The sequence below is a fragment of the Eptesicus fuscus genome, chromosome 5, assembly GCF_027574615.1.
Source record: "Eptesicus fuscus isolate TK198812 chromosome 5, DD_ASM_mEF_20220401, whole genome shotgun sequence".
NCBI classification, from domain to species: Eukaryota; Metazoa; Chordata; class Mammalia; order Chiroptera; family Vespertilionidae; genus Eptesicus; species Eptesicus fuscus.
In genome coordinates, this window is record NC_072477.1 from 74,499,172 (window position 1) to 74,514,306 (window position 15,135).

A 15,135-nucleotide genomic window follows, 5' to 3' on the forward strand; every position below is an offset into this window, starting at 1 on the left:
TGCTCATTTTGGGAGGTAGGTTAGCTGAGATAGATGCCAACTTATATGGCAAATATATCTGGAAACTCACATCTATGTAATTAATTGCACTCCCTCCTACACATGCCCTGACCAGGACCCAGGCTGGAGAGGAGCCTGAAACCAATGTACGTGCCCTTGACTGGAATTGAACCTGGGACCCTTTGGTCTACAGGTCGATGCTCTATCCACTAAGCCAAACCAGTTAGGGCTGAGCCACCTTTCTTTTCTTTTTTTTAATATATATTTTTTATTGATTTTGTTTTTACAGAGAGAGGAAGGGAGAGGGATAGAGAGATAGAAACATCAATGAGAGAAACAAAACATCATCAATTGGCTGCCTCCCACACACCCCACACAGAGGATCAGGCCGCAACCTGCGCATGTGCCCTGACTGGGAATTGAACTGGTGGCCTCTTGGTTCCTGGCTCAGTGCTCAACTGCTGAGCCACACAGGTTGGGCTGAGCTACTTTTCTTATGCACATGCTGGAGGCTGCTGTGAGACCTGCTGGACCTGTGCAATCATTTAGGTGATGAAGGGGCTGGCATTGTTACTTTAGCTTTTGGCAAATTCATAAAGAGAAAGTGAAACTATCTGGTCTATAGAGGAGGGATTAGAATATGTATTACAATCAGATAATCTCTTAGTACTGCCTCTTGTGAGGGCCTGAGGAGTTCCATGCTGTGGATTGGTGGTCCTGGAGGCTCTAAACACTCACCAAACTGTAGCCTAATCCCTGGATTGCCATGATTCCCCAGTTTGTGAATGGTTTCTGTTCCAATTCCTGATTCTTACTGTACTTCCCTTCTGGGTCCAAATTACTATCCTGAATCTCAGTCCACTTGGCAAGGGACCCAACTCTTAAATGGCCTATATCAGGTGACTCTCACTCAAGCGTAGATCATTAACCAGGGTCCTTTTTCAAATCAGAGACTTCCTCCTCTCTTCTCACTCCACTCTCAATTTTAAAACTAAATAATGAAAGCCAGAGACCTCTACAACTAACTGCTCCCATCTGTATACTTTTGGATTCTTGGCTGTCAGCTTCACCTGGGATGGAGCCATGTCCTCCTGGACACTATGATTTGGCTTTCTATCACCTCTTCGGATTGAAGAAAGAAGGCTCAGGAGAGTGTGCTATAGCTGGAGCCAGGGGAGGAGAAATGTTTAGAGTAAGAGCCAGTTTTCAAGCCAGTCAATTCCTGCAGAAACATGAGTAAGAATGGGAATGGCCTTACCTGATTTGATTGGTGAGAAGTGGGTCATAATAACAATGATGGAGGATGGTTTCAGTAGTGTTTTGGAGACAGAAGTCAGATTACAGGGAATTTTAAATGCTTTTTATAATAAAGAAACCCAGACAAGAATGATTCAATCATAGGAAAACCTTTATTTAAGCCTATCTTTGCATACAAATCATAAACATATGTTCACAGTTCACCCTAGAGACTCAATTCTTGTTTTTTTTTTAAGAATAGCTTATTGATTTTTAGAGAGGAAAGGGAGGGAGAGAAATAGAAATATCATTGTGAGAGCACAATATCTATTGGCTGCCTCCTGCATGCTGCCTACCAGGAATCAAGCCCAACACCCAGACATGTATCCTTGACCAGGGAATCGAACCAACAACCTCCTGGTGCATGGAATGATGCTCAACCAACTGAGCCACACCAGCCAGGGCAAGACTCAATTCTTATAGTTTCTCGGTGCTTCCAATTTCCTTCTTTCCCTGTGTTCTTCGATCTTTCTTCTCTTTTCTCTTAAAAATCCTACTTACCCCTCCTCATTTTCAACTATGCTCCTAAACAGATATAGAAAATAACCTTAATAAAATAATAATATCTAAAACAACAAACATTTCAAGTACCCCTCGGGCCAGGATGAAGAGAGGTACAATGAGGCTCCTTCTTCTCACCCTTAGGAGTATGAGCTTCTTAATGAACAATGGCAGCAGAAGATTGATCTATTCAAAGAACTTGCCCTTTGTCCTAAGCTGCTCAGGGGTGAGAAATGGAAATATCATACAGAAAAGATTTAGGGGGGTTGTGGAGGGAGGGATATACAATCATTAAGTGAAAGCCATTGTCTTCAGAAAGGCTCCAGAGAAGAAAGATGGTTGGCCACAGCAGCAGAATTCTCTGAAGAACCGCTGGAATTCTAACTTCCCCTTTGCTATGGAGACACAGAGCACTACATTCCCCACTTGCTTCCTTTCTCTGTCAGGAATGCCTTCCTCCTTTTCCGACTGGTGAACCAGGAAGCCTTCCAGATCCAGTTCAAACTACCCATCTGATGATGCTGCCTTCTGTAACAGAAGCCTTCCCTGGGCAGAGTTCACTCTTCCATCCTCTGCGTTCTCACAGGCTAAGTGTGTATGAGAGGTTTGAGGGAAATGTCCATACTTCTAAGTCCACTGAAAAACTAGTATTTGTTTACAAATCTGTCTGCTGGTCAGGAGCTCTCTGACCTCTGTGTCCTTAGTGTCCCATATTGTTCCTGACATATAGTAAGGAATAAATAACTGTGAGGGAGAAAGGAGGAGAGAAAGAAAGAAAGAAGAAAAAGGAAGGAAGTACAGGGTGGAGAAAGTGAGAGAGAAAGCATCTGACTCAATGTTCCCTGGCCAAGAAAACGGGAAACTGATTCAAAAAAGTCTGGAGGAAAGGCACAGAACAGAGGAAAACCAATTTTCCATGTCTTCTTTGTCTCTCACTCTTCTCCCTACCACTTCCTCCCACAACCTCATTCCACACTGTCCTCCTTTCGCTCCTAATGCCTCAATTGACTCCAAAGGGAAGGGAAGAAGCCAGTTAAGCTTCTGACTTCTTCTACCCCATCCCCTCAAACCCTTTCCACCATGGTGCCTCCCACTTTGCCTCTTTCCTCCTCATCTTCCCCACATGCAGCACTCCCACCTCAGCGCCCTGGAATCTCACCCCTGTTCTGTGCCAGGTCCAGATGGGAACTTCTGCCTCAGATTAAATACCAAGAGGCTCTTAGGGGAAGCCTGTGGTGTCTGGACTGAGGAAACACTAGATTGGGCCTACAAGTCACCTGAGAAACAATATTGTCAAAGGGTTCAGGTGACCAGGGATTGGAGAGTAGAGAGGAGCAAAAACTGGACAGGGGAAGGGCTCAACAATTACAGTCCTCCCTGCCCCATGCCCCTGACTCCTCAAACTCATTCATGGATGGCCTTTAAATGATTTTCTCCTTGTTCCATGGGTCAGAATCATCGTTTTCCCAGCTGTCCTCTTATAGCCCCTATACCATGGCTGCTGGAGCTTCTTGACTATCTTCCAGCTAAATGTACTTTTCCCGCTAGAAATAGTACCAGGATCCCCAAACCTTGTACAGTTGCTTCTGGGTCTCCTCTTCTTACCTAGGTATTCAGCTGCTCCCCTTCCTCAGTGCCCTTTCCCTGACAATTTTGGAGCCACCTTTTTCTTCCATGAAGATCATATATTCAAAAGCAGTTTATGAGTTGTAAAGCACTGTACTAGAATAAAATACTATCCCAAAAAAAGACTTCTCTTTGTCCCCACTTCATCTCTGTCCTTCTCTCATGATATATCTTATCCCTTCCTCCCCCATCCACTGCTGCTGCTCCATGCTCACCTGGCAGGTTTGGTTTGGTGCCCTGTGGGACCCAAACCTATGTGCTGCACTGTGGGCCGAGTCAGGATGCAGGCAGGCATCTCAGCCCGAGGCCTTGGCAGAGTTCCCAGGCAGAGCCATCGGCCCAGGCCAGGAGAGTAAGCATGGATAAGGTGGGAGAGGGCGTAAGTAAGGTGGCTGTAGCCCCCCAGCACCAGGAACTCTCCCTGCAGCACAGCTCCTGCAGCTCCCACGTGGGGGGAGGGCAGAGGTACCAGGTGAGTCCAGCTATCAGTCTTTGGATCATAGGCTTCAAAGCTCAGCAGGTCCCCAGTCTCACCTAACCCACCTGCTACATACAACCGCCCACCCAGAGCAGCCATGACATGGCCAGCTCGAGCTACCCCCATAGGGCTCAGAAGTGTCCCTGGTTTCTTGAGTTTAGGGTCATAGTGCAGTAATGAGGTCAGGAATTGGCTAGTCCCATTGCAGCCCCCGCTGATGTACAATCGGCCCTCCAAAAGAGCAGCTGCATGGGCAAAGCGTGGTGCTGGAAGTGCAGGTGCTGGCCTAAGGGAGAACAGAGCACATGATCAGGCAACAATCATCCTTGGCTCTCCCCCTCCAAGTCTCCTAGTCTCTCTCTGATGCCTAGAAACTCAACCCTCCCCCTCTTTCCCTGCTCACCTCCAGACGTTGAGCTCGGGGTCATAGGTCTCCACAGAGTTTAGGGCAACACCATTGGCTCGTCCACCCAGGGCATAAAGTAGTCCATCCAGTACCACCAGAGGGAAAAAACTCCGAGCCTGGCACAAAGGTGCCATCTCCTTCCAGTCCTCTTGACTGGGGTCCCACCTGGACACAGTGTGACAAGAGATAGGAAGAGTGAGTCTGGGAGTCTGTGGTTGGCTGGGCCAGCAATGTCCCTCAGCTGCCCACCTTCGGGTCTTGGGGGGGTGCATACCTGAGAGTGGAAGCCAAGGTGTTGGAGTGGCTGTAGTAATCCTGTCCCCCACACACGTAGATTTCACTTCCTGCCAGGCTCACAGCCCCATGCCGGAAGCGTCCTGGGGCAGGCAGGGCCGGCAGCCGGCCCCACTCCACAGTTCGGACCAGTCCCGTGCCGCAGCGGAAGGCCCGGGCCCACCACACTCCTCGGGACGGCTCTTTTATGGCCATGTCTGATCTGAGCCCGTCCCCGCCAATCACCACCAAAGCCTGGTCAGGCTCCCTCCGCCTCTCTCGACCTGGAATCTCAGACTCCACTATCAGTTGAAGCAGCAAGTCTGGGGGCAGGGGTGGAGGCAGCCCAGCTGCCCGTACTCTCCGAAGCTCCTTGGTGGACATACGGCCAAAGCGGACACATCGAAGCAGGGCCTTGGCCTCGGACTCCTGGGTCTCAGGGTTGGCTGCAAGCCAACATCGTGCGGCTGCAAAAGCCTCAAACTCCTCCTGCATGTGTAGTTCATCGTTTTCCAGGAGTTGAGCCAGGCAGGCAGCCGGCAAAGAAGGGAAAGTAGGGCACAAGGTCACAGCGGGCAGGTGGGTGAGGAGGTAATTACGGGCTTTGCTCCAGAGCCTCTCCAACCCAGGGACTTCCGCCATGGGGAAGAGGGCCAGGCAACGGGCAGGGCTGAGGCCCCGTGCCAAGGCTGTCTCGCACAGAGCTAGGCAGGAAGAGCTCTGGTACTGCAGGGCCGCCTGGGCAGCTCTCAGCAGTCCTGGCCATCTTGCCCGCACAACCCCAGAGTAGGCAAAAGAGACGAGGAGTCGCAGGTCCTGGGCGGAGATGGTGCGCAGAGACACCTGTGTGCCCTGGGATTCCTTCATCCCACTCAGGAGCATGGCCCCAAAGAACTCGCTGCCACAGGCCAGGGCTGCTCGGTGCACTGCAAGGGGGAGAAGAAGTAGATGGGGATCTCGTTTTGCAAACTGCTAGGTACTATCCCAACTTCACAGCCTCAACTTTGAATCAACCACCCAAGGCCAACAGCCAAACTGTGATGTGTAACAGAATACCATGGGGTACTTGTTAAATGCAGCTTTCAGCCCTAACCCGTTTGGCTCAGTGGATAGACCGTCAGCCTGCGGACTGAAAGGTCCCAGGTTCAATCCTGGTCAAGGGCATGTACCTTGGTTGCGGGCACAACCCCAGTAGGAGGTGTGCAGGAGGCAGCTGATCAATGTTTCTCTTTCATTGATGTTTCTAACTCTCTATCCCTCTCCCTTCTTCTCTGTAAAAAAAAAATCAATAAAATATTGGTGGTTTTTTTGTGTTTTTTTTTAAATGCAGGTTTCAGGAACCTACTTCTGGAGATGCTGATTCAGAAGGTCTGAATGGAGTTCCTAGAATTTTTATTTTAACATTTTCAAACACCCTGCATGACTCTCAAGTTAGTGGCCTGAAGATACTTTGGTAAACATTGCTTTAGTCTTTTGATCCAGGTCAATTAGAAAAAGTCTTGATAGATCAAGTCCAGAAGATGCTTTAGACAGCATTTGCTAACAGGGGGCAGAAAATAAACGTCAAAGACCAATGTGCAACTTGTATAGGCCTCTATATTGTGTACAGAATAAAATTCTTTCCTTGACAATGGTAAGGGCCACTGACATCAGCCATTCTGTTAGTCAGGTTTTACTCAGAAAGTGGTATGACAACCTACTCAGACTACCATCTCCTCTTGCCCAAGGTTTAGTGCTTAAGATTTCCCATCTGTTCTAGCTTTCCTCTGCACACCCCCACTACACATCTCGGTATTTTTTTTAATATATATTTTTATTTATTTCAGAGAGGAAGGGAGAGAGAGAGAGATAGAAACATCAATGATGAGAGGAAATCATCGATTGGCTGCCTCCTGCACACCCCCAAGCCCGGGCATGTGCCCTTGACCGGAATCAAACCCGGGACCTTTTAGTCCACAGGCCAATGCTCTATCCACTGAGCCAAACTGGCTAGGGTTCGGTATTATTTATGGAACATAAAATTTTAAACTGGAAACCTTCAAAATCATCTCGTTAAATTGCTCCCTTTAAGGTAAGAAAATGAGCAAAAAGAAGTGATTTATTTTCTATTGCCATGCAGTGGCTTTCTGGGCAGATCTTCACCATCCACTGTCACTGATGCCAGGCTGCTTGTATCGATGCCCTGCTTATCTGCATGGGTGCCCCCACAACACTGACACTGTCCTGTTAACAGATGCTGTTAAACAACTATATCTCAAATGCTTCCTAACATAACTCAGCTTGAGGTCTTGGCATCACCTATGGAGTATTCTGACTGATATATTTAACCTGAATCTAATCAAGACTTTAGCTCTAAATCCATGTTTGTAAGAATTTGAGAGGCTAAAGGAAAATATTAAAACCATGAGAGTCCTGGTGGCTGTGGCTCAGTTGGTTGAGCATTGTCTCGTGCACCGAAAGGTCGCTGGTTTGATTCCCGGTCAGGCATATACCCAGGTTGCAGGTTCGATCTCTGGTTGGGCACGTTCAGGAGGCAGCTGATTGATGTTTCTCTCTCACATCCATGTTTCTCTCTCTCTCCCTCTCTTTCTAAAATCAATAAAAACATATTTAAAAAAACATGAGGGAAAACACATACAAACTAGAAAATGAAACATTCTATAGGATAACTAATCTTGTTTCTTCAATAAGTCAAGTCATAAAAAGGGAAGGAGGACTATGCAAGAGGAAAGGAACCTTAAGAGACATACATCTGAGTATACAGCGCAGTCCTTGATTGGCTCCTGGGTTGAGCAGACCAGTACTAAAAGACATTTTTTTGGACAAGTAGGAAAATTTCAATGTGGATTAGGTAATATTAAGGAATTGTTATTAATTTTGTTAGATTTGATAAAGGTATTGTGGTTATTTGAGAAAATGTTCTCTTTTAAAGAAAAACATACCCAAGTATTTATGAGTGAAATGTCACAGATTTATAAGTAAATTAAAATATTAATTGTTAAGTGTGGGTGATGGGTGTTCATCTTTTTTGTTTGTTTGTTTGTTTTTGTTTATTGTTAGTCCTTACCCAGGGATATTTTTCCATTGAGTTTTAGAGAGAGTGGAAGGACGGGGGAGAGACAGAGATAGAGAAACATCCATGTGACACATCGATGTGAGAGACACCACATGCCCTTGACAGGAATCGAACCTGGGACCCTTAAGTCCACGGGCCAATGCTCTATCCACTGATCCAAACCAGCTGGGGTGAATGTTCATCCTAATATTCTCCTTACTTTGCTATGTGTTTGAAATGCTTCATAATTAAAAAAAGGATGCTCCTCGAAGTCCTCTATGGCAGGTGACACAGGGCCAAGCTCCCAGTGAGGTTTATGAACCTTAGGCTGCTTTGACCAGCTTTGCCATGTTCATCTCTCTCAAAGGGGAGGTGATGCTGCTATGGCTTTCCATTGCCTTTTTAAGCAGTAGGTAGTGGCTCGGCGCTTCCCAAGTGGTAAACGTCAGTGGCAGCTTTCAAATATAGTATTGCCTGAGAAAAATCTGCCTTCCTTGAGGCAGGTAAGCCATCTCATCTTCCATATCACCATTCAACCTATAGCTCAGAGTCAACTGTGAAAGAGCTCACAACCATTTGTATTCTTCTTACTCATCATTAGTCTCTAGAATTTTAAGCGACAGGCTCCCACCATTAAGCTGGAATGTCTCTTAGAGAAATGAAAACAGTGTGTACATTCCAAACCCTAGTGGGAATTTTATAACTATGAAAATTTTAAATCCCCCCCTCCATGTATTCTATCTGATGTTATCAGAAATGATAACAAACACATTAGAAATCTGCTAAAGACAGAATGTTTGTGTCCCTGCAAAATTCATATGTTGAAGCCCTATCCCCAATATGATGATATTTGTAGGTGGGGCCTTTGGGAGGTAATTAGGGATGAGAGTGCCTCTCTACCATGTGAGCACAGTGAGAAGGTGGCTTTCTGCAAACCAGGAAAAGGGCCCTAACCAGAACCTGACCATGCTAGAACCTTGATTTTGGACTCCCAGCCTCCAGAACTGTGAGAAATAAATTTATGTTGTTAAACCACCCGGTCTCTGGTATTTTGTTGTTGTTGTTGTTTTTGTTACAGCAGCCCAAATTGACTAAGACAGGATGCTTTTCCTTCTGGGAATCCCAGAAGCACTTTGGGTCTCAGTCATTCCTCTCATGAGCAGTAGCTATGTGACTTTGGACATGTCTTCAAGTCTGATTTCTTTATCAATAAAGAATAAGAGCTGAACTAGATAATATCTAAACTAACCCCTTTTAATTTTAAACAGGTATGCATCTGCATTCCAACTCCAGTTCCGATGTGTCTTTGGTTTGGCTGCATAGGAGGCATTGCATGGCCTAATGAGAGTAGGCTGGGCTAGTGGATGTAGACTTGTATCCTGGTTCTCACCAGTTAACATGTCTTAGTTTAATGTACTTTACCTGCACCTAGGAATAATGGTACCTACCTCATTAGTTTTCAGTGAGAATTAAAAGAGAGCAAATGTAACAATTCATGGTATTCAGCACCTCACTAAATGTTAGTAGAGTCTGAACTCCACTTATTCAACCCTCCTTGGCTTTTCTGGTGATGAGCAGAGTTAACTTCAAAGTGCCGTGGTCTGAGAACCTTAAGATTCTAGCAAAACAGTACCAGACCTTGCTCATTAGCTGTAGGACCACATCAGCCATGTTGTCCAGCACACTTAGGTGAAAGGACACACTTAGGTGAAAGGACACACCATGCCCCTCTGGCTTTTCCTGTGTCCTAAATACAAGAAGGGCCTTTGGTTAATTCCTGTTTGAGGCAATCGCTTTCTGCCTGTTCTACTGGCAATGGCTGCACCTTAGCTCCAGCCAGCTGGCTGTTCATTCCCTGTTCCTGGGCCCAGGAAGCCAACGCGTGGAGAGTCGGTTTAAATTTGTCAGTGCTCTTAGGCAAACAATCCAAGTGCGCATGCTCCACTCTCAAGTGGCTCCAGAGAGGCCCCGAAGACCCCCCAGGGGAATTCTGACGGCAGCAGAGATCAAAACCACTGTGGTAAGGGACCAAGCCACCTGCTGCTTGCACACACCATTCCGGTAGCATTTGCACCTACGGTAAGGAATGCCCCACAGGCCCTCACCCCTCAGCCTGCAGCCGCCTGCCTCCAGCTCCAGGTCGCACCCGACGCCCTCTTGGTATAAGAGCTCAATGCCGCGCAGGCTCTCCCTCAGCTCCTCCGCCTGGCCGGGCGGCTTTTCTTCGTCCCGGGCGCCTCCAGCCTTCTTGGGTTGCCGCCTGGCCGCGGCCTCCACACGGGGTGCTCCCAGGGCCTTGGCTGCCGCCAGCACGTGCCCCAGCGGGGCGGGACTGAGCACCCCCTCATAGGCAAAGGTCAGCACGGCCTCCCAGGCCTTGGGGGCCACGTCGAGGCTGAAGGGGGGTCGCGGACCAAGGCCGTCCCGCAGCCTGCCTCGAAAAAGGCTGCTAACTGCGGCCAAGATCACCCGATGCGCCCCGTACACTCGCCCCTCCACGGACACCTCTTCATCCAGCAGCAGCCTCTGCTCCCGCAGCCGCTGCGCCTCCGCGAAAAACTGTCGGGGATGCTCCTCGCTGCGCAGCCCCTCGGGCTCCGCCGCGCCTTCCTCGTCGTCTTCCTCCTCCTCCTCCTCCTCCTCCAGGGACAAGGTGGGAGAGGGAAGGTCCCCCGGGGCCACGGACCTGGGGCCGGGCTCTTCCAGAGGAAAGGGGGGCAAACTGGGATCGTCGTCCGGGGTCTGGGGCCAGGACGGGTTTCTCCGGCCGGGCGAGGGGAAGCCGCGGCCATCCTTCTGGATGGGGAGGGAGACGCGCCCCCGGTCCGGGGGACGACGTTCCGAGGCCGAGACGCTCATGGCCCGAGCTCACTGGGTCGCTGCAGAGGCGCGGAGGAGGGGGAGGAGGTCAGAGTGGACCCCGGAGGTCAGGGGAACCCCTGCCTCCAGCCTGGCGACGTCAGCATCTCTCCCTGCTTCAAGCCATTCAAACCGCCGCCGACCCTCAACCCCGCACCAGTCCCTCCACCCGCCCGCACCGTCTCCCCTCCCCCGCCCCCGTTCCTCCCCCGCAACCCCACTCGCCACTCCAAGGCTCCAGCAGCCAGGCGATACCGCGCCAAGTACGGGGTTCATGAGGTGCAGCGGGGCGAGCAGGAAGCGTGAGTAAAGGCCCAGCACCCGGGCAGCATCCCAGCAGTCACCTTCCCGAGACCCCGGCGGCGTCCGCGGGCCCTCTCGCTCGAACTTGCTCTGCTCCGGGCGGCGTGGCGGCGGGGACTCGCCCGCCACCGAGCGAGCGGCCGCCTCCGCTAATTTTAGCCGGCGCTGGCAGGCGCGGGCCTGGGCTCCGGGTGTCCGAAGTCCGACACCCAATCCTCCTGGGCCCGGTCCTGAGATGACCGCCTCTCCCCGTCCGTCTGTAGGTCACGTCCTGCGGCGGAGCGAGGCACACGCGGATGCTGGAGGGCGCGGGGGTTGGGTGCAGGGAGCCGGCACGGAAAGGCAGCGCTCCTCGGGACCGCGCTGGAGCGGGTGGGCGAGGACTGGACTGCGTAGACCCGCGGAAACCGGGGGGAGAGAGGAGGGAAGCATGTTTGGGGTCATTCCTGGGTTTTGACTTGAATCTTCCCTGCACGATGAAACTGGGACCCTGGAGCGAACAGAACCGACGTGACAAGCAAACGTAACCCGGCGGGGTCCGTCGTGGGTGGGGAGGATGAAGGGGCTGGTGTTAGGGCTACCGCCCGAGGTGACCCACCCCCAGCAGGGGGTTTCCTTCAGGACCGCGGCAGGGTCCCTGGTGAGAGAGCGAAACCCCAAACCCCTGTGTCTTCATAGGTGGTTGGGGAGACGACCAGATAGTGGGGACCAGAGTCCTGGACTGGATGGGCTAGGGACACTTTAGAATTTTGTTTGGGGCGAGACACCAACAGCCACTCCCTCTGCCCGGGACAATGCCCCTTTCTCATCCCGAGACCTTTAAATCCAGTTGCAGATATCCTCAGGACAAAGAATTTAGAGAAGGGGCAGCATTCACCCTTCCCCTCCCCTCTACCAGGGAGGTAGGACAGGCCAAGGGCTGCTGGCGCTGGCTTCTCTGGCCGATAGAAAGGCTGGTCCAGGCTGAGTCGATTCACTGGACAAGCTGATTTAACCAGGGAGTCAAGCCAGGTCGTTCCTTAAGACTCAGGTGTGAGGAGTGATGTTTGCATGGGGGGAAGGCGGGGAGGGGTACGGGAAGGTGAATTGCTGGGGCACAGCAATCCCTCTGCTTTCATGGCTGCCCCTGCTCTCCACTTGAGGCTTGGGTACCCCCACTGACCAGGGGTTGCACTCCCCAAAATGGTTTGACAGAGAAAGGCAGCCAGCCAGGGGGGTGTCCTGGCCAGAGAAAGGGTCCATAGTGACCAGCCTCTGTCCCTTGTCCCCCAGTTCAGACATTTCATGGCCTCCTGCCAGGGAGAGGAGGCCAGCACCTTGAGCCCCCACCAGGAAGAAGGGGAACTATTTTCCCCCGATAAGCCAGTGGAAACATACCTGAGGTGGGTCCCTGCTCCAGCCCCACCTCCCCAAGGAGGAGGACACTGGACCCCACTCTGAGTTCTACGCCAACTCCCTGGTGCTGGGACTGAGGCAGCTGCCTGTTTGGAGACCCTGTGTGGCTCTGCCACAGTGAGACACGTACCCCACAGTGAACACTGAAGACTAGCTAAACCCTCTCTTCTGGGCCATCATCCACCCTCCATTAAAGCCTTGGGACTGACATGCCCCACCCTCACAAAACCTCCAGGTCTACTGGCCTTCCTCCTGGTTGCCCATGAGGGGTCTGGGCACCTCAGCCTCATCTTCGCTGTCTCAGTCAGGGGCTAGCCGGGCTTCCACCTCTGCAGAGGGGCCCCACACTCCTAAGATGATGGGAGAATGTGGGGGCTGGGCCTGGCAAAGCCCTAGTGCACTTCCACTGGGTTATGGGAGTCGTGGTGGCTCAGGGTTCCCAAAGGTTGAGGGTCTAGACAGGGGAGAGAGAACTTGGCTCAGAGTTCTCAGGGGGTATTTCTGTGGGAGGGAGGAGAGAGCTGAGGGTGACCTGTTTCTCCCTCTCCACCCTGCCCCACCAGGTCTGCTGCATGCTCACACCTGGGGCATCCTCCTCTACCTGCGGCGGCCTTGGATCACTGCTCAGGTGGGCATAGGCGTGAGCTCAGGGCTCTGCTGGGCAGTAGGAAGGGATTGCAGGATTCGGCCTGAGTGAATTAAAGGGGCCCACTCCTGCCCTGCCCGTTTGGCTCAGTGGATAGAGCGTCGGCCTGCGGACTGAAGGGTCCTGGGTTTGATTCCAGTCAAGGGCACATGCCCAGGTTGCAGGCGTGAACCCCAGTAGGGGGCATGCAGCAGGCAGCCAACCAATGATTCTCTCTCATCATTGATGTTTCTATCTCTTTCTCCCTCTCCCTTCCTCTCTGAAATCAATAAAAATATATTAAAAATAAATAAATAAAGGGGCCCACTCCTATCCCCACCCCAGGGCTCACATGGCTCATTATCCTGCTCTCAGCTTCCGTCACTACCATCACCAGCCTATCTTGTCATCTCCACTGTGGCAAAATCAAGGCTGATGTCTTACCACTCGGTTATCTCAGGGCCTGTAAGGAATCGCTGAGACCACAGACTGTCCTGATCAGGTGACATGTACTTTTTTATCTCATACAGATTGGGTCCCAGACTTGAAAGCTCCTTCAGGATCATTTTCACTTTTCTCAACCCAGTAGCTGTGGCTTTGCACATGGCAGGCTTCGTGGACACCCTTTTGGACCTGCTCTGAGTACTGCCCATCCCCTCCCTTGGTGCATCCTTTCTCAAGTCAGCTGACCACCAGCCTGCATTTTTTGTGACTCTAGCCTGGGCGAGTCATTTTAAGAATCAGATGGAGGCATCAAATTGGTCAGTTAAGTCTCCATGACCCCTACCTCTGTGTTCTACACTTCTAGAAGCATGGGGTGCAGCTGCGAAACATGGATCCCGAAAATGAGTTGTAGGTGGTGGGCATGGCGACTGTGACCATCTTTCTGGGCATGGGAGTCTAAGGCAGGCACTGGAATTGAAGTCGGGGAGGGGGAGAAGGCTGAGGGGATGGCTGTGAGATCTGGACAGATCTGGGAGGGGCCAAATGTGGGGAGATGTATGTTTGTATGTGTGTATGTGTGTAGCTGGCAGAGCAGATTTCCAGGGACCCAGATCTGAAACTGGACAGTTTTGCTGGAAGAAACTCCACATGTCAGTTCTTGAAAGGGAAGGTAGGACTCATTCGGAGAGTCTGTTGGGATGAGCACCAGATAAGACTACCAGATGAGAAATTCTGTTTCTTGCTCCCAGATATTTATAACCTTGAGATTCACCCCTCTGGAATGGGAAGGGACACTGCTGTTTGAGGCAAGAAGAAAAAGGACTCCCATTTAGCCACACTCATGGAAAAGACTGGTGGGAAAGGAGGGGAGAGTGAAGATGGGACAAAGAAAGGAGGTGAAGTAGATTGTTACTCCTTTCCTTCCATTCACATTTCTCCTTTTTTTTTTTTTTTCTTCACTCGTGGTATTTTAGGTCCAAATTATCTTCTTCCTGATCCTCCTCTATCAGCTACCAGCTTGCAACATTCCTCCCACAAACCCCAGCCACTGGCTTCTTTGGGTACCAAGGTGAGATAGTGGGAAGATGGCTGAGAAATGAGAAATGCACTAAAGGGAATGAATGCCTACCCTTGGAGCAGGGACCTCATTAGCCCAAACCTCTTCAGAAAAGACCCCTTGACTTTTGATTCTGTATTCAATTTGCAAACTAACCAGCAGACCACTCGAAGTCCTGTAAGTTCCTAGGCTGGCAGTTTGCAAAATTCTCTTATTCTTTCCACCATCACCTCAGTTACAGGCACTAAACTGAGTAGAGGGGTAATAATCTTGGCTGAATGAAGGGAAGCCAGAGATACTCTTTAAAACCCCATCTTTTCTCCCTGCACTTTTATGTTGGAAGCATTTTCTTGGGAAATAATGACATGGTCTGGAGGACAGTTTCTTTGGTATGTTTCCCATCTTCTCTTTAGCCATGGAGTATTCATTGGGACCAATATCTCTGGGGACCTCAAGGTGAGGAGGATGTCTAGGCATAAAGCATATTCTTCCTCTTCACTAATGGTTCAACTTTTGTTATCAGAACCCTGCGACAGCTCTCCCCAAAGGAACCCTCTGTCACACTTTCTTACCTCCATCGATAAGGCCCTCCACTCCTGCCTTCTATCCAGAATAACCTAGTGTCCTGGTTTCTGCCTCTCTGAGGTGCTAGGGTGTAAGTGATGAAAAGAGAAAGAGCACCGTCCTACTCAGTGAGCCTGACCAACATGCAGGACCATGTCAAGAACTTCCGGTGAGGGAGTCTCTAGACCAGGGTTTGAAAACTGATAGCCTCTGAATTGGATCTTGCCTTCAAATGAGTTTGGTTCATATTGCA

At 50.4% G+C, this 15,135-nt stretch overlaps 1 protein-coding gene across 1 annotated transcript; it reads right to left on the reverse strand.

The window, feature by feature from the left end:
- Window positions 1-3,627: 3,627 nt before the first annotated feature.
- On the reverse strand, window positions 3,628-10,494 carry KLHL33 (kelch like family member 33). Its single transcript, XM_054716390.1, has 4 exons — window positions 9,741-10,494; window positions 4,582-5,506; window positions 4,305-4,472; window positions 3,628-4,187 (listed from the first exon to the last, which is right to left on the reverse strand). The coding sequence occupies exons 1-4, from the start codon at window positions 10,492-10,494 to the stop codon at window positions 3,635-3,637; spliced, it is 2,400 nt and encodes a 799-aa protein (XP_054572365.1). The 3' UTR covers window positions 3,628-3,634.
- Between the last annotated feature and the right edge of the window lie 4,641 nt (window positions 10,495-15,135).